The 19686-nt window shown below is 40.5% G+C and overlaps 2 protein-coding genes across 8 annotated transcripts in view; both read left to right on the forward strand.

Annotated features, from left to right (window-relative positions):
* The first annotated feature begins 833 nt into the window (after positions 1 to 833).
* LOC110963851 (integrin beta-1-like) lies at positions 834 to 17351 on the forward strand. 6 transcript variants are annotated; one of them, XM_051940649.1, is made up of 17 exons: positions 834 to 1249; positions 1342 to 1551; positions 1764 to 1827; positions 4008 to 4099; positions 4983 to 5208; positions 6621 to 6791; positions 7138 to 7382; positions 7798 to 7953; positions 10215 to 10310; positions 12157 to 12246; positions 12339 to 12479; positions 12639 to 12844; positions 12947 to 13188; positions 13274 to 13496; positions 14502 to 14737; positions 15473 to 15639; positions 15954 to 17351. In XM_051940649.1, exons 3-17 carry the CDS (start codon positions 1764 to 1766, stop codon positions 16017 to 16019), a joined length of 2421 nt encoding a protein of 806 aa, XP_051796609.1. In that variant the 5' UTR covers positions 834 to 1249; positions 1342 to 1551; the 3' UTR covers positions 16020 to 17351. The 6 variants fall into 6 exon arrangements, with proteins under 6 accessions (XP_051796609.1, XP_051796608.1, XP_022068047.2 ...); XM_051940648.1 differs by lacking the exons at positions 834 to 1249; positions 1342 to 1551 and having other exon boundaries at positions 1561 to 1827; XM_022212355.2 differs by lacking the exons at positions 834 to 1249; positions 1342 to 1551 and having other exon boundaries at positions 1561 to 1827; positions 12714 to 12844.
* An 801-nt stretch (positions 17352 to 18152) lies between these two features.
* The window catches only part of epc1a (enhancer of polycomb homolog 1 (Drosophila) a), a 29646-nt gene continuing 28112 nt past the window's right edge, over positions 18153 to 19686 (forward strand). The window contains exons 1-2 of one of the 2 annotated variants that reach the window (XM_051940646.1): positions 18153 to 18464; positions 19290 to 19410. The gene's annotated coding sequence lies outside the window, so the exon portion shown is untranslated. Of the gene's footprint in view, positions 18465 to 18534; positions 18558 to 19289; positions 19411 to 19686 lie in introns of those variants that run through there. The other variant, XM_051940647.1, reaches the window with a different exon arrangement.

Below are 19686 nucleotides of genomic sequence, written 5' to 3' on the forward strand. Positions count from 1 at the left end.
ACAGGACTGCATTTAGTCCACTAAAAACTTCCTAAATTGTGAATATGCATGATGTCACTTGGAGGAGACTCATGCATTATTTCTCCAAAAGGGAGCACCAGAGGGTTGTTAATGTCTCTCGGTGTCTGCTTCTTCCCGCTGACCTGAGATCAATGTCCCTTTGGGAAGAACACGAGAGCTGCTGGTGTATTTTGGAAGTAATGTGTCAGCAAGTCAAAAAGAAACACAGTTCCATACAAGTGGGCAAATGGTCGTGGGCAAGGAAAATCTCCTTAAAACACTCGAGGAAACACTGCATGGTCTCCTCTCTCTCTCTATGCTGTGATGTGCGTTCTATATTCATATAGATTTATCATAGAATCATGCAGCCCTCATGCATTGCAAAGAAACTTTCTATTCTTTCCCGAAATTGTTTGCATATGGCGCCGAGCAGCTGACTATATTTGGCGTTATCAAAGGATGTTTGACTGCACGGTTGAGGAAGAGGTGATTTGCTTTGCATTTTTATTTTCAACTCGGTCTGCAAAAAAAAAATTATGCTCACGAACCGATAAAGGAATTTGAATTGAATAATAAAAACAAATAGAAGTCAGCAGTAATGAAATGTGCTCATTTTTTCTCATTATCCTTTATCTTTTTAAAAGGAGAAACCAACTTCAACATATTGTCCTTTTTCCTTTCCGTGTTTTTGCACACTGACTAATTCCATTGTCTTCTGCTGTTACAGTAGGTTGAGAGTGGGCAGAGAAAGCTGCTTGATCTTGAGGAAATTCTATAGGTATTTACTTGTGGTTGTAACTAGAGCACCGCAGATAATCCTCCTATTATTTTGTGCTATGTGATCTTCGGCTAATTTATTTCAGCTCTGGGAAAGCGGCTCCTGTGTGGGATAAAACTGCACCAGCTGGATGCAAACAAAACCTCCATTAGCTGCCATATTGTTTCTTTATTTACCTCTTCTATCTCGCCCATCAGGACATCTGAGTCTGAAGTTTTAAAAGGATCTGCTCCTGCTGGGAGGGAAAACTCAGTGGTTTTTTTTTTGTTGTTGTTGTTTTTTGAGCCAGAAACCTGTCCTCAAAACTCATTTAGCTTGTGTGCTGCTGGGTCAATATCCTTCTGTGGAGGCTTTAGTCTCATGCAGTGGTCGGCAAGGCCAAACAATTGAGAAAAAGCGAAGCGTGGAGAAGATTGGAGACGATAGCGTTTCAGCTCTCTCGCGCCAGCCCCGCGTGCAATGTGTGGACAAGTATGACAGAAAGTGTCTTTTTCTTTTTCTCTCCAGCTTCTCTCAGCAGAAAGCCAAGGACTTATTCTCTTTATCTTTGGCCTTACTTGAAGAGATCATTTGCTGCTCAGGACCCTGAAACATAAGCCGGCAGATCCACTTGTGGCTGCAATAAGAAAGAGGATAACTGAGGAAGGGGAGCGATGGCAGAGGAGTCCCTCAGCTTGTGTCTTGCGCAGGATGTATAGAGGAAACATCTGGTCCCTCCCCCAGAGGGAAGATTCCCCCTTCATGTTTGCCTCCACACAGTTGAATCAGTCAAGGTAAGTGCCTCTTGTTCTTGTTGTACAAACCAAACACCCAGTAGGTCAAATATGCAGTCTTTTGTGAGCCACTCTGTGTAGAGATTATTTCCCTTAAACAGCAATTACAACTGCACTCCGCCTTAATGATTTGAGAGGAAAGAACGCTCCACGTTTTAGTCCGTAAATTGCTTTCCACCTTCTTCTTCTCCCCCCCCCCTCTTTGTTTCCAGATGAGACTCCTATTTGCCGTTGTCCTGTTATTGTGCTGCAGATGCGACGCCACAGGAACACAAGGTGGGTCAATACTTTTCTCATTGAGGATGCAATGAAAGCAAACTGTCTCATTATTCTTCCCGCTCAGAAATTCTCATTTAGATTGTAGCCTGGATCCCACCGGTTGTTTTGCCACTCAAAAATTTGCACTTGTCATCTCCTCGAGGCTGAGCGGCTCTGGTTTATTTATTTATTTCTCTTTCTTTAATGCAGCGGAGATTCAAACGTGACGGGGCGGCAGGTGTATTTACTTCCGTGGGGCATTTCGGCAGAGTGTCGCTTTGCTCAAACGAAACGGGTTGGAATCAAATTAGAATTTAATGTAATGTTTGACATTTAAGAGACTATGCTTCTGTCATTCACTCACACAAAGAACAGGTGTTAGTATTTTAATGTAACAGTCATTTTTGGTCCAGTAAACATAGATTTTGCACAATATTCTTGAGGTAGGAAAAAAGAATTTCTTTGCTTTTTTACTAAGAGTTTTATGTATGCAAAGTATGATGCTACAACCAAAGATAACATCCAAAGGGAGTAGAATCTGTCTTCTAGTGCGTGTGAAGTAGGTGCTGTCGATATCTATAGTTGTCCAGTCTGGCTAATTGGGACTCCAGACAACCTGCAGTTTGATTCAGATCCTTTATTTACATCAAATGGAATTTGTGAAAGTACAACATAAAGACACAAATTGCAAGATCAAAGTTGGAACAAACTTGAACATCAATGATTGATGGGCTTTGTGCTTCTCGTAGTTAAGAAATTCTGATCTTTACCTCCCTTGACTTCCAAAAGCAACCCTTCCACTCTAAGAAAATGCAACATGATTAGCAAACCTCACTTCCACGGGTGCTTCATGGTGCATTAATGCAAAAAGCATAGGTGTGTAATCTCTTTCAGAAGAAGAACTTATTTGCTTTCTTACCGAGAGTTTTATGCTAAACATGAAGCTATAGCCAAAGACAACACCTAAAGGGAGTGAAATCTGTGTTCTAATGCATGTGAAATAGGTGTTGTCTGTATGTATAGTTGTCCATTGTGGTTAATTTAACTCCAGACAACCTGCAGTGTAATTCAGATCACATGATTGCATCAAATAGACTTTGTGAGGTTGTATTTTTGAGAAGTAAACTGTATGGTAAACACACATATTGCAAGATCAAAGCTGCAACAAAAATGAACATCAATCAATCAAGCATCAAGGATTGATAGTTTTGTCCTTCTTGTAGTTCAGAAAGTTTGATCTAGCTCTGTTTTAGAAAACAATTTTTCTTTGCTTTCTTACCTAGAGTTGTATTTATGCTAAATATATGATGCTACAACCAAAGATAACATACAAAGGGAGTAAAATCTGCGTTCTATAGTGCATGTGAAATAGGTGCTGTCGATATCTATAGTTGTCCATTCTGGCTAATTGGACTCCAGAAAACCTGCAGCTTGATTCAGATCACATATTTGCATTGACTGGAATTTGTGAGGTTGTATTTTTGATAAGGAAAGTACAAGATAAAGACACAAATTGCAAGATCAAAGTTGCAACAAAACTGAACATCGATGATTGATGGTTTTCGTGCTTCTCGCAGTTAAACTCTGATCTTAACCTCCCTTGACTTCCAAAGACAACCCTTCCACTGTGAAAAAACACAACATACATATCGACAAACTTCACCTCTGCAGACGCGTCATGGTGCATGAATGTGTTGTAAAAAGTTTAGTTTTGTAATCAAGGAATCGTTCTGTTTTAGGAAAAGAACTTTTTTTCTTTCTTACCAAGAGTTTTATGCTAAACATGGAGCGATAGCCAAAGACAACACCTAAAGGGAGTGAAATCTGTGTTCTAATGCATGTGAAATAGGTGTTGTCAGTGTGTGTAGTTGTCCACTGTGGGTAATCTAACTTCAGACAACTTGCAGTGTGATTCAGATCACATATTTACATCAAATAGAATTCGTAAGGTTGTGTTTCTGTTAAGGAAAGAACAAGATTAACATTCAAACTGCAAGATCAAAGTTGCAACAGAATTGTACATCTATGATTGATGGTTTTGTACTTCATGTAGTTAAAAAAAAAAGGAAAAAGGAACTCTGATCTCCTTCCAGTCCGAAAAAAACATGCTCAGCAAACTTCACCTCCGCAGCTATGGCACGGTGCATTTATGCGTCGCAAAAAGTATAGCTTTTGGCTGGTTTCTGTTCCGCCTACAGACCATTCAGATCACGAATGCCAAAGTCAGGGGGTCAGGAGCTGTGGAGAATGTCTGGCAGCTGGGCCACACTGTGCTTGGTGTACTGAGGAGGTGAGTGGCCTCGGAAATACTCTATGACTTCTTCTTCGAAGGGATCACTGTTAACTCAGCGCTGTGTACGTTTTTAGGGTCACAGAGAAGTTTCTCAGTGCTGCACTTCAGTTCCTTGAACAGAGTGATGCCTGTGGGGAAGGACAACAACCTCTATGTGAATGATTGTTTTTGTGTGTGTAAAGGGTCCGTCAGTCATTTATCTGACCACGAAACTTGTGTAAAAAATGTAGAATTTCGCTTAAAGATACAAAATAAGTAGACTCTGGAAAGTCTAAGTGCCGTCTCATTGGATATTCTACTATGAAGAAGTTTTTTTTGAAAGTGATGCAACTGACAAATCATGCATCTCTGCTGCTGACTGTGTGTTAATAAGGACTTTTATTATATCTGACAGATCTTATGTTGCCATTTGCATGCGCATTTGAACAGCGATGCAAGCATGTTCTGTTGTCAAAACATAAAATATCATAAAAGCAAGTGCTGAAAAAAGGGCCATCATGAGCAAGTGTTGAATGTATGTGTCATTTTTAATTACATTTATTTGCATATTTGAAGGATGCAGGCGTGTTGTGAGCAAAGAGAGAACAAACACCCAAGCTGCTTTTCATTATGACATTCACATCCTCTCTAAATCACTGTCATTAACTGCATCGGAGATATCTCTCTATGCAAATTGCTGTTTGGCTCCATAGCTGCAGTGTTGTTTAGTCTTTGCTGTCTTCCTACATTTAATTTTCCGTATGTTTTTGGGGTGGGTGTTGATATAAGAGCTAACAGTAGCTACTCTCCCTGAGGCCCCACGGAGCATATAGCAATATACATCCATAACAAACTCGTGCGTAACAAAACTTGGCTGAACTGAGCCTAAACTTGTGTAAAGACTTTTCTAGAAGTGGGTCAGAACATGTGGGAGCGCTGCGACACCGCCGGGGTGCTGCTAAGGAGGGGATGTCCTTCAGATCGCCTGGAGGATCCCAGAGGTTCCACCGTCCTTCTGAAAAACAAGAAGATCACCCTTCACCCTAAAGAACAAAGAACACAGACACGGTGGCACAAGCAGGTGACGCAACTCCAGCCTCAGAGTGTCCACATGCACCTCAGGCCAGGTGGGTGTTAGAAGCCACCCTTGCTTAGGATGGCAGTGGAAATGTTCTTATTGCCTATTTCTGTCTTTCTTACAGCTGAAGTTTAAGCACTAATAAGTTACTTAGAAAAGTTGTTGGGAAACAATGGCCAGCTCATAAAAGTACAGTAATACAATGTAGAGAGGTTTCCACAAGCTGTGCTGCCTTAAAAATCTCAATTTGCAGTTTTACATAATGAGATTTGCTAAATAGAAAGGTATTATACAGGAGTATAAGTACAAATAGTGAGTTTATAAATCCCCCCAACAACCCCCATTCCCATGTACATCAAAGCAAATCATTTTCTAAGCACTTTGTTATTTTACTGTGAAAAATTACATTATTATCATGAAATATCATAAAATAACAACTTTCTTTAACCAAGCTGCTTGCATGGTGATCTAAATAATAAACCCCGATATAGAAGGTAATATAAAAACTTTATGTTACATGTATATGTATGTATGTAGACCCCCTGTCAAAGGTTTGAGGACGCTTTCTCATTCAAATGAATGAGAAAGTGTCCTAAAACTTTTCACAGGGGGTGTATAGTTACATATAGAATATTGAATATAGGACAAAATTTAATATTATATATATATTTATGTACATATACATTATAACTACAATATTTTATACTATAATAATCTAATTTTTTCAGAGTAAAATAATACATGTGTTTTTGTGTATATATTTTATACCAAAAATAATATGTATGAATATGTTTCATATATAAATTAATTAATTATTCTATTTATCTATTTTACATCTGAATGCTGTAATTGTAACAATAAGTCTTTGATTGAAGAGGGTCAATACTGCAATCATTCATTTTATATAAATTTTATTTTCAATTAATTGAGATTTCTATGTAGAAATCTGTTTCCACTTTGACATGAAAGAGACTTTTTTCTCATCATATAAAGACAAAATTAAATGGACTGTGATCTAGTGCTGACGGTATAGAATGCAATCCCCAATTTTACATGTTTTGTTTTTTTTAAAATTCTTGTCAAAAAGCCAAATCAAATTGACCGTGATTCAGTGTTGAAAGTCATTACAACAGGAAAGCTTCCAAGGTGGTTGAATACTTTATGTTGGCATGACTGTATTGACACTACTGCTTAAAAGTTTGTTGTCACTCAGAAATGTCCTCATTTTTGAAAGAAAAACCCTTATCTTCAGTGATGCTAAAATAAAATGAATCAGAAATACGGTCTAGCCGTTGTTAAAGTGGTAAATGACTATTCTAGCTGATTTTTAATGGAATATCTCCATAGGGGTACAGAGGAACATTTCCAGCAACCATCACTCCTGTGTTCTAATGCTACATTGTGTTAGCTAATGGTGTTGTACAGACTCTTCATGTCTGCATGCTCATGATTTACTTGTAGGTGAACCCCAAACCTTGGAGGTGAGGTTCAGGCGTGTGGAGGACCACCCCATAGACCTGTACTACCTGATGGATCTGTCCTTCTCCATGGAGGACGACCTGCCCAATGTCAAGAAGCTGGGAGCCGACCTCATGGAAGAGATGAGAAATACCACCAGCGACTTCAGAATGGGTCTGTCTGCCCCGAGTGTCTCCTTATCACCTAAAAATGTAGGCTAACATCATTTTTCTTTGAGCTTTTCGTCCCGCTGCACACTCCTTTTATGGAATACCCTTGTGTCACATTCGCATAGTTACACACCTGGGAGCTGCCCAGTACAATCATAATCTTACTAGTGGCCACTGAGCGGCACCACTGGAGCGATTGGGGATTAAGTGCTTTGCTCAAGGACAACTGGCAGCCGCAGAGAGAAGGGAGAGCATTAGTTATTCACTTTCTCCCCCCTTCAGTCACATAATCACTTTTCAAAACTTTACACCACTTCTAACTCCCCGTCCATTCGTTTCCACTCCAAAAGGCTTTGGCGCGTTCGTGGACAAGACGGTGATGCCGTACATCAGCACGGCGAAGGACATGCTCAGAAACCCCTGCAAGAGAACCAAGCCGTGGCCCTGCGCCCCTCCATTCACCTACCACCACCTCCTGAGCCTCACCGCCAACGGAAGCCGATTCGCAGAGCTGGTGGGGGGGCAGCGGGTCTCCGGTAACCTGGATTCACCAGAGGGTGGGCTGGATGCCCTGGTGCAGGCCGCCATGTGTGAGGTAAAGTGAGGAAACCCAGCAGGGAGCAGGACTGCAATACAGAGATTGTTGCTTTTGTTTGAGTGGGCGTTTTTCTGTGGAGGAAGTGGAAAGACTGCAGACAATAGATGAGAGGGCCTTTTCAGAATACTAAGCTTCCTTTGGGAGTTTGCACCAGTCACTTTCGGGGTGTACTTTAAACTCATTATGTGTTTTGAAATATGAAATTTAATTTTAATAAAACAGGTTTTAGATTTAAACTCCAAAGAGCGTGAAGGCACAAAGCATTTTCTAATCCACAGCTATTTGATTACGTGCAAGAGCAGGAAGATAATTCCTCTTTCCCAAAGCCTGTCAGAAACACTTACGTCAGTCATGGTGTTCAATTTGCTACCAGTCGCTAGTTCATTGACTGTTTGATGTTCTTCCCTTGCAGGAGCAGATCGGCTGGAGAAATGTGACTCGTCTGCTGGTGCTCTCCACAGATGCTGGTTTTCACTTAGCCGGAGACGGCAAATTAGGCGGAATTGTACTTCCCAATGACGGAAAGTGCCACTTGGAAGAAAATGTGTACACCAGAGGAAACTCACAGGTTTGGTGCTAAACTTGTTTTTGAATATGTTGATTCAGAATACGCTGGCTGCATGCTAAGTAAAGGGGAGACATCCATAAAGAATCACGTCCAAATCTGGAAATCCACCAAGCGATTTGTCATCTTTCAGCTCCAGGACTGAGTATTATTGAAAACTTAGATTTTTGGTCATTTTTCAACTCATAATATAATATAATATAATATAATATAATATAATATATGCAATGTATCTGAGCAGTGCTAAAACATTACATTTCTATTATTTTTGCTGTATTTATGTCATAATTCTTAATTGAATCAATTCCTAATTAAAATCTTTACAAAACTTAAATGTATGTATTTTATAGTTGTTGCTGTTGTTATTGTTGTTGTTTGTCTTTTGTGCCTTTAGTAGATTTGGGAAAACTTTCAAATAGAAAAAAAAATATATTCCAAGTTTTTAAAAATGACGTCCCAAAAGCCACAAATGAAGAAAAAAAAATCAGATGTTTGCAATTTTTTAATGAAATCTCCTTTAAGAATATAATATAATATAATATAATATAATAGCATAAAATATAATATTTAAAAAATGTATTCATTTTTATTACTTTTTTGTTGTTTTTCTTTTGTGGCTTTAGCGGATTTGGAAAAGCTTTCAAATAGAAAAAATATGTATTCCATGTAGTGTCATCTGTTGTATAGTATTCTATTGCATTGTATTATACCACAAAGAAGATATTGTTTCCATTCCACAAAAAATAATCATTAAAAAAGTCCCAGAAGCCACAAATGACGAAAATAAAATCAGATGTTTACAATTTTTTAAAATTAAACTTTTAAATGCATTCAACTGCAATACAACACAATACAATGCAATACAATACAACAATTATATAAGTAACATAATTATATTTTTTAACCATAGAAGCCACAAGAGAAAAGGTATAATCTGGTATATGTAAAATTTAAATTATTCAATATCTCATACCATTTTCTGCAGCTTTATCAAGCAAAAGTAGCATTTCATTTTACATATAATTGCCTGATGCTAGGGAGGAAATTGCTTTGTTTAGCCCATTGTTTTGGTATTATGGGGCATTTATATTGTACGGTTGAGTTTTATAATGATAATCAGCCTTATTACGGCTACAGCAGGAGTCTCTTTTCAGCAAAACAGCTCTGATCAACCCCAAATACGCAGGCAAAAGAAGTTTGTACCTAGCTTAAAAAATAAGCTCATTGTCTAGCAAATAAAGACTTTATTCTGAGCATTCACAGTCAAACAAGCAAGAACTGGATGGAGAGTAAATATCAGATTTCCATTTATTACATGGACTGAAGCATCATTTTAATAGGTTAATAATGCTACTTTTTGCTGCAGAGCCGTCGGTTTGTTTTCGAGCTCTCCTCCTTTGCAGGAAAATCCAATAAATTGTGATATCTCGTGCTTATATTCACAGACAAAGACCAGAGCTTTCACTCAACAGATCAAGCTGTCACAGTGTGTGTTTTCGCTCTGTTTGAAGCACGCTTTGGGTAGCTGTGGTCCCGAGGAGCGTACGGTGTTTATCCTATGGAACAGATATTGCAACGCGTGCTAAATTGATTCCCGTCTCCAATCCTAGCGGTGAAATAGAGGTCCGGGGCGGCCGCAGACAGAAGTCAAAGAGAGTGATTTAAAGGTCAGAATAAACAGCACAGTTCCCTGGGTAAAGAAGATGCTGACAGGCACACCCTGATGGGAAACAGCTGGAGTGTTTGTGGAGTAATTCAAACCAAAGCTTTCATCTCTTAATCTCACTGTGTTTGTGCACCGCCGAGGTTGGGAGCTGAGAGTGTGTGTGTGTCGGTTTTGTGCGGGGTGTAAGTCTTTATCTCTGTGTTTAAACATCCATATAGGCCTCTCATTAGATTCACGCGAGTGTGATGTGTCTTGACCTTATTCCAGTCCAGGCAGTTGACAGGTAGAGTGAATATGGATGCATTATTAATCTATTTCTGTCTGGATAAATGGCCACCCAAGGCTGGAAATGGATGTGCGAGATGCGGGTGTCGCTCCTCCCTGAATGGTACTTATTTATCTATTTGGAGGGAATGGAAAGTCTGTCAGGGAGAGTGAATGAAATGAGCAATAGAAGGAGTTGTTAGATGGGAGGGAAAGGGGGAGGACAGCAATAGAGGGAAGAGGGAGAGCGTGCTTAACTACTGATTACACATATATATCCCGGCCTGACTGTTATGCATTGCATTTTGCATCTGCCCTGACTCCCCTCTGTCAGGATTACCCTTCGGTGGCTCACGTCGCCGAGACGCTGAGACGGAAGAACATCCAGATCATCTTCGCCGTCACCGAAGAAGTCACACACCTGTATGAGGTACGGCAGGAGCTATTTCTGCTATTTCATTATTTATCGAATGCTTTCTGCAAATGTAAATTTCAGTGCTGTGGTGAGTTGTTTTCGGTATACCTGTGGGCAGAAGTCAAGCTGCCATTACTGTGATGGCACCTTGGTAAACTGGTGAAATTAGGCTGGGGAATGTGCAAAGTTTTTCACCTCATCACAACTTTTATGGAGCTTTTGCCCAAAGTCTCCACCATATTGCATCTTGAATGTATCTGTTGCTCCTTCTGACTCCTCCCCTTTTCACAGAGTCACAAAATTTTATTAACTTGACTACAGTGTGGAAAATCATGGTTGCGTGATAAATAATAAAGCTGGAGATCTATAAAAGATACCAAAAGAGACAGAATTTGAAAATATACAGGTAAAATTCGACATTAATTCAGCATCTTACCCGGGATTCAAGCCCTACCCTTCAAGTGAAAGTCGTCTATCTTAGGGTTATTCATGATTTATGATGCAGACTTTGAAAGAAGACGGTTGATATGAATATAGTTCTACATCTACATAGAAGATTTCATTGCCTCCTTATATTGCCACCGTTCATGTCTCCAAAAACTGGCTGTGACTTTACACTTTTAACAGCATGTAGCATCTAGTTAGTCTAAGTGGTTACATTAGCACAGATAGCATGGATTGTTAGAGAATTTAGCGCTTCCTATTCATTTGGGCACCATTAGTGCAAAGCATGTGAAAATACAAGCACCTCCAAAGTTCAGCAGGAACTACTTTAATCATCTTTAAGTTGTACTAATGATTTGAAAGTGGTGATGACAGAAAATCTCAGTATTGGTTTTAAGAACCTTTCCTTTTCTGGCAAACACGCAGTGGCCGCCGACAATCTGCAGACTTGGGTTGTCAACCAAACTTACTCCAGGCTGTCAGATACTTAGAAAGCATGAATTAGACTTAACTTTATGCGCCACCAGGTCCATATCCTGCTCTTTACCTTCTCATCTCATCCGATTGGCGAAAAGAGATGCGATTCGCTAAAATCTCCAGTCAAAGGCTAGACATTCATAAATCTGAAAATGGAGGCTGGAGGAAGTGCAGAAGTTTCTCTAAATCAGTTGAATTATAGATTGAAAGGAAAGTATGGAATTTTTGCCCAATGATGCCAAAGAAATGCTGCCTACCCCAGCTTTAACTAAAGGTAACACTCTCTACTAGCAAGCAGCATAGAACTGCACAACATAAAAGGTGAAAGCCGGTAATGTTCTGCCCTTCTTTCAAAATCTCAAATTAATTTATAGTTTTCTGAATGGGAAACACTTCCCTTACTTTCTGGCCAGCATAACCCAAGCAAATATAATTGGTAATATTTTTATTAGAGACTATTATCAGCTGCAGATTTGGTGCTTAAATCTACAAAATAAACTGCAGTTCACAGTTAGAAAGGAACATGCAGTGGAGTACCATTGTGTGGCCCATCAATGCGTCTGTAGACAATAGAGGAGGTCAATAGCTCTCATGAACGAGCTTATCAGGCTTGTATTGCCTCTGATATCAATTCTTTGTTGTTTGGTCCTTTTAAGGATTTGTAGTATATTGACAGACTTGTCCTTTGACATTCAACTGTGCATCTGCTGGAAATCAATCAAGAATAGTAACATCTTAGTATATTTACATTTCTACACCTTCATTCATCATTCAGCTGTGACTAATTTGAGCTTTGCGTTTACTATCACTTCCTCTTTGCCACAACAGTAATGGAAAGGTTGCTATATAGAGTTGCATGTAAATCAGCTGGCAGATTGTCAATGAACACAAACAATATCGATTTTTTTTTAGGTTAAAGATATTGTTGCTTTTGCTGCAGGGCCTGAGAAGCATCTTCCCAAAATGTGCGGTCGGAACGCTTTCCAACAACTCCCACAACATCCTGCAGATAATTGTCGAAGCGTACAATGTAAGCGAAGCAGAAACTCCCTGCAAAGGTCGTTAGCCTCCTGTGTAGCCTGCTGACACTTCCTCATCTCTTAACTGCTTTATTGACTACAGGCGCTGACCTCTGAAGTTGTTATGGAGAACAGTAAGCTGCCACCGGGCTTTTCCATCTCCTATGCTTCTCACTGTAAGAACAGTGGACCGAGGCACGGCGAACAGGGGAGGAGGTGCTCCAACATCTCCATGGGTGACGAGGTTTGTAGCCATGGCGGCGGGCCCTGTATGGGGTAAATTGTCTAAGTGCTGCTGTTAGCATGTGGCCACTCACTGTCGAAGCGGTGATAATGCTAATTATGATTACCTCGTTAGCGGGGCATTAGAATTGCACTCAAGGAATTCTCACCTCCCCTCTAGGTGAGCTTTAATGTAAGCATTATGGCGCCTCAGTGTGCGACTGCTTCACAAAGACCATCCCGTGTTATTATTAAGCCCCAAGGCTACGGTGAAGAGGTTGAGGTCCTGCTGAGCCCCATATGCGAGTGCTCATGTCAAAAGGACGCGGTCCCACACAGCCCTTCATGTAGCCATGGCAACGGCACTCTGGAGTGTGGTGCGTGTAGGTAGGTGAAGGAGCTTGATGGCATCAATTTCTGCTAACAAGTCTTATTTTCAGGCTCTCTGGGAAGGCGACACATTTTTTCTTCTTCTTCTCTGTGCTGCAGGTGCAACGAAGGAAGAATCGGAGTGTCCTGCGAGTGCGATGGAGAGGAGTCGGGCGAGGTGGTCGAGTCGCACCTTTGTCGCCGTGATAATGCATCACAGGTGTGCAGCGGACGTGGAGAGTGTGTTTGTGGGAGGTGTGTTTGTGGAAAGAGCGGCAAAAAGCCCAACTACTACGGGCAGTTCTGTGAGTGCAGTGATTTCAGCTGTGATCAGTACCGAGGGATGCAGTGTGGAGGTGGAGGTAACGCAAACATAACACGTGTCATGTATATAATGCAAATCCCAGGAGGTGATTTTTGACTCCTGCCGTGCTTTTACCCTCCCAGGACGGGGCAGGTGTGTGTGCGGGGAGTGCAAGTGTCTCCCGGCGTTTCGCGGTCGAGCGTGTGAGTGCCCTCTCAGCTTGGAGTCTTGTCTGTCTCAGGACGGACAGATTTGCGGGGGCAGAGGCGACTGCCACTGCGGGACCTGCATTTGCCGTGACATCCGCTTCCAGGGCCCGACTTGTGAGCTTTGCCCTTCCTGCCCCAGCATGTGTACCTTACACAGGTAGTGTGGCCTTCAAGTTCAAGAAAATTAAACAAAAATTAGAGTAAAGGTTCACACTACCTGTGGGCACAAGTGAAGCTGCCACTCCTGTGATCTCACCTTGGTAAACTGGTAAAATTAGGCTGTTGAATATGCAAAGTTTTTTGCCTCATCACATCTTTTATGGAGCTTTTGCCCAAGGTCTCCACTATTTTACATCTTGAATGTATCTGTTGCTCCTTCTGACTCCTACCCTTTTCCCAAATTTCAAAAACTTTAATGAACAGTGCTGAAAATCGTGGTTCCGTGATAAATAATGAAACTGTAATGAGAAGAAACCTGGAAAAGACACCAAAAAAGACAGAACTGGAAAATATACAGGTAAAATTCAACATTAATTTATCATCTTACCCAGGATTCAAACCCTACTCTTTGAGTGAAAGTCATCTATCTTCAGCTTATTCATGATTCATGATGCAGACTTTGAAAGAAGACAGTCGATGCGCATTCAGTTCTACATATATGCAGACAGTCACATTGCCCCGTTACATCAGCACCATTCATGTGTGACTTTGCACTTTTTACAGCACGTAGCATCTAGTTAGAAATTAGGATGCATCATCACAGTGTAAGTGGATTTACTAGTATACATAGCATGGGATTCCTGGAGAATTTAGAGCTTCCTATGCATTTAGACACTATCAGTGGAAAGCATGTAAAAATGAAAGCACCTCCAAAGTTCGGTAACTAATTTAATCATTTGTCACTTGTAATAATGAAGCATTAATGACAGAAAATCTCAGTATTGGTTTGAAGAAGCATTCGTTTTCTGGCAAACACGTAGCGGTCACGCTTGTCGGCGAACAGTCGGCAGTCTTGGGTTGTAAAGGTTCACGCTCCTGTCATCTACCCCACACTTGAGAACAAAATGACAGCAGAAAACTTCGCTGTAGATGCACCTTTTTTGTTGCCTCACTTCCTAAACGCTGCCTCAGTTCTAATTACACAGATGGTTCATGTCCACAGAGAATGCGTCTTGTGCGGGGCCTTCGCGCTGGGCTTGAGTCCAGAGGAGTGTGCGGTGAAGTGTGCCCACCTCAACGTCACCTTGGTAGGTCAGGCTGGTGTCTTAGCAACAGCACACCCATCTTTAAGCCTTCACAGGTGTATGGAAGTGGACATGGAGGGCTGCAGAGTGCACTTTCTGCTGAGAGCCGGAGAAAAAGAAGGCTCTATCCACGCTCGTGTGGCCCTTGAACGAGGTAAGTCACTATTTTTGAGGACTGCAGTGGTATATCTACATTAAAACAACTAGTTCTGTCGACTGCAGCAGCTCTGGGGATTCTCCTTTTATGTAAAAACTGTGTCATAATAATAAAGCACAAAGTAAGACATCTTGTAAGTGAGTCTTGCAGATTAAAAAGGTGTCAGTTGTGGTTTATTGTGCTAAATGCAAGCCGAACTCTGCATAATGTTACTTTAGATGGTCTTTGTGTTCTATAACCTACTTTCTGTAACCTAATTTTGTTTAAAAAGTTATTTAAACCTGGAGTGTGGAACTTTTATCTCCCCCTTGTGGCAATGAGAGTAATTACACAAACACTGTTGGTGCATGCCAAAACATGATCCATTTCAGTTTTTTAGACCTTTAAATACCAACTTTCTTGTTTATATCTTGGACGCTACTTTGCTTTTTCCACCACGGGTTCCATCATGCTAATTGTTATGTTTGCTGCCCTCCAGTTATTGCTCATTGGCATAAAATGCATAAGAATCCGTAGACATCAGATTAAAAATTGCTTTATACTGTGAGATACAGAGAATCTTTCCTGGTGCTCATTGGCTTAATCAGCATTGTGCAAACTTCTTTGGCATCATATGTTCACTTTTATGCAAAAGTCCCCCACTCCAACTTTAATGACGCCACAATGAGATTGAACAAGCATATTAATGCCGTGCGTTTGATGAAGAACCGTTTGCTTCCTTTGCCTGTCTAGAATGCCCATCAGGTCCAAACGTGATCCTGATTACTGCAGTGCTATCAGGCTCTGTAGTGGTGCTGGGTGTGGCTTTGTTGCTGCTATGGAAACTACTCACCAGCATCCACGACCGCAGGGAGTTTGCCCGCTTCCAGAGAGAGCTGGAGCAGAGACGCTGGAACAGGGTGAGCCCTGCCCAAACAAATCCTTCTGTCAGCGCCTGTCCGTCAGACGCTGCATAATAAATGCAGGACCGTGTCTCTGTTGACACTGGTACAGGGACATATTGGCCGCTAACACGATAAAACACAGCAAATTTGATACAGAAGCAACAGAAAACAGAGTGAGAGCAAAGGAAAGGCATGAAATACACAAGAAACTGACCACACTTTCCTCTCTAAGAAGCAAAAATGCCACATATAACACACTCGATCACCTATTTCTCTCTATTGTGACCCAAAATAAAGGTTAATCATGCCATGTTTCCACTCCTTTGCAGAAAGACAACCCCATCTACAAGAGTGCCATCACGACAGTTGTCAACCCCAAATATAAAGAACATTGATGGCAGCAATGGAAGGAGATCTGCTTTTCCATCAGGATCCCTGTTGTGAAGCACAATGACACAACATCCTTTGCCTGAACCGTTGTCAGCAGATGGCCCAACTTGTTCTGCAGGAGGAGGGTGAAAACGGATGTTGATGTCTGACTTGCACTCCTTTGATCTCAATATGCAACCCCTGGACTGCTAGTCTCCAACCCTTCCCTTCGCTGCATGCACGGCACGCACACAAATTCAAGCAGCATCTCCCCTTATAAGCTGCTTCTTAGACATGCTTAGTTGTCTGCGGGATACATGCAAAGTTAATGCGCTCACATTTTAAAAAAATCCACAAAGGCTAATTGCATATAGTTAAATATTTTTGCAAGGCACACGCGAGAGGAAAATCTCTCATATATGCTGACGGTTGGCTCGGCTGTGTAACTTTGGTCTCAGAAGGCGAGAGATAGTGAGGTGAGCATTCTGCATTATGCATTGTAATTCAAATAGAAGCTCAGGTCTTTGCGTGGGCCTCCACTGCCCTCTAGATGACAGGAGAAGAAAGTGTCCTTCCTGTTGGAAGTGATGAAGCAGCCTCCTATTCATTTACAGTTCACCAGAGTCATAGAAGATGTTATTTTTTTGACACACAGCTAAACTCTTGGTGCTTTCGCGTTCCAGTAGACGACTATGAATTTTTCAAATAGACGCGCTGAAACCAACAATAAGTGCATATGCCAGCCACTTTGCCCCAACACTGGGCTGAATCGTGTAAAACGCAGAGAAACAATGGGGATGTGCAGATCTAAATGGATGTTAGGGTTTCTTTTTTCCCCTTTCTTTTTTGTCTCCAACTGCCTACAGATGGCTGCTGATGACCTTGCTGGGAGAGTTGAGCAAAGCAATATTAATCATAGCGATGCCTCCTCCACTCCCACAGCCGCTGAGCAGGCGTGCATGCAGCTTTAACAGCCAGTGGGTGGTGGGAGGCGGCGGCGGCGGTGGTGGGGAAGCATCACAAGAAAATGACTCCATATGTTTCCACTATGCAGCATTCTCTTTCAACTGTGTCTGATTCTAAAATTAATAAATAAATAAAAATGGTGCAAATATCGCATCATCATCGTAGGAGGAGGAGACAGCAGCAGAGTCAGCCCTGCCCTGCGACATGTGAAGGGGGCAGAGATAGGAGGGTGGAGGGAGGTGAGATGGTTACATAACAAATACTGCAACCATGTTAGAAAAAAAAACAACAAAAAAAAACCCCACTGTAGCTTGCATCTTTATCACTTGTTGAGGCATGAATAAATTTCTCATTTGTGTCATTTCAATGCAAATAAAAATAATCTGACTTTGCTCTGCTGATTTTTTTGAATGCATCATTTGAACGTTGCACTCCAAAAAAATAATTAAATAAAAAATAACTATATTAATTTTTATTGTACATAATGATAAAATACTGTCTATTAAAAATAATAGTAAGTTCTATTGTTATTACTATTATTATAATGGATGATAAAAATAATGATAATATTTTAATCTTATAATATATATAATTATGTTTTATATTATACAGAGTGAATAAATTATTATTTTTATAAATAATAACAATGTTAAAAATAATAAAAAACATGTACATAAATAATAATCATACATTATATTTTTTGTTTCTAATACGAATTCTCATTATTATTATTATTTAATTATATTATTATAATCCATAATAAATAAATATTATTATTATTAAAAACAATATTAATAACAAAACAGATAATATGTGAACATTATTATTATTATTATTATACATTATTATTATGAATAATAACAATACTAATACTAATAATAATAATAATATGTGTGCCTAAAGATCATAATAATAATTGTTGTAATTTTTTTATAACAATCGTCATATTAATGCTAATTATTGTTTTTGTTATTTAATTTAATGTTATTATAATTCATAATAAATAAATAAATAAATATTGTTTATTATTATAAATATGTATAGATAAGAATATGTGTAAATATAATAATAATAATAATTATTATTATTGATGTTTTAATGTTTTATGTGTGTGGGCGGAGGGACCAATGAGCTCATCCCCCCTGAGCTCTCCACAGGTGATTGGTGGCTTTCACCCTCCAATCACAATTCGTCTGCAAAGTGGCTCGGTGGTCAGTTTGGATCTTTTTTTTTCTTGTATATTTTGTCGAAGTAACCTTAGCGAACTATCCAAGTTTCCCCTCCGCAATAGGATTCCTCTCTCTCCACCTCCTGCGACCTCTCTCGCCGAGTTTAACCCCACTTCTGGAAATATTTTTTTCAAAAAAAAAAAAAAAAGAAACTGGAAATCCTTCTCCTCTGAGGCGTCCTGTGAGCGAGCTAAAGCAGCGTTAGCATCGTGCTAGCATGACAACCAGAAGAACTGCCATCATCACCATCCTCCCCTGTGGCTTTGCTAGCAGCAGGTAAGTTGCAACTCCAACTCTGGCTAGTTTTTTCCGCCCTCCTCCGTGTCGCCTTGATGGGAATCGAAAGACACGGCTCTCAATCGCGGATAAGTAAGTTTACGAGTTCGTATTAAACTGTTGGCGGTGTGTCCGCAAACTGTTAGCTGGCTGGTAAATGGCGCAGGGTCAGGGTAAACTGGGCTAAGCTAGCGTCAAGCTAGCAGCCTGTCAGCTAGTCTCGGTGTCGCTGTTCCTTGTGCAAACACACAGCTGTGGGGTCTGAGCTTTTTTCTGGGAATCGACACGAATGATAAGGAAATCCGTTGAAAAAACGTGCTTTGTGCTCGACTTGCTTGTCGTCCACGTTTTTCTAAGGCGATTTCTGAGTGTCTTTTTGCTGTCGTGTCCTGCTCTATTTACCCCTCCACTCTTCCATATATGGGTCTCACTAATGTGCACTATAAAACTTATTCTGCATTTTTAAACACACTCCAAAGGCAGTAGCAAAGGAAATGCATCCACATCTTCATTTGAATTGGAATACAGCACAGGTGAAGTTGAAAATCCTACTGTATGTGTGTGTGTCCTACTGTATGTGCGTGTGAGGTGTACATAGTTGTCAGATCTTGCTCGACGTTTTCTCCCCAGTGAACCTGCTTATTTCATGGCTCACGGTTGTAATTTAAGCTCAACAGAGAAGAAAATAACATGACAGTAAATGCAGCGACATGGCACCTCCTTTGAGGCTGATTAATCACACGGGATGTGTATTTTTGCTCAGATGTGACTCTATTAATGGTGTGTTTTATATTAGTATGTCTCTCTTGGCACACTGTTTCGCAGGCCTCCATTATGCTTCACAGATGTGAATCTATTGCTCCCAAATGGATGATGATTATCGTGTCAGCCTCCCACATCTGGATCTTTCACTCATGCCCAGAGGAATCTTCACCCACGCTGACAGGTGAATTGCATTTCTTATCATTATTCTGTGCTGCTAAAATGCAATTTATCAATCACATATGTTGTGTTACCAACCTTGTAAAAAAGACTGTGCTTGTAATTGGTATTTATTTGGATAATTTCTGAGGCATTTTGCAGTGCTGGACTCTATCGAGGGATGTGTTTAAAAGCTACAACTTCTCAGAAAGTCAGTTTTGCACGAATTTGAATTAGCGCCTGATTCGTTTCAAGTAATTTGAACGCGCTGTTAGGCCTGTTTAGTGTGGCAAAAAGTGTA

The sequence above is a fragment of the Acanthochromis polyacanthus genome, chromosome 20 (assembly GCF_021347895.1).
Source record: "Acanthochromis polyacanthus isolate Apoly-LR-REF ecotype Palm Island chromosome 20, KAUST_Apoly_ChrSc, whole genome shotgun sequence".
NCBI classification, from domain to species: domain Eukaryota; kingdom Metazoa; phylum Chordata; class Actinopteri; family Pomacentridae; genus Acanthochromis; species Acanthochromis polyacanthus.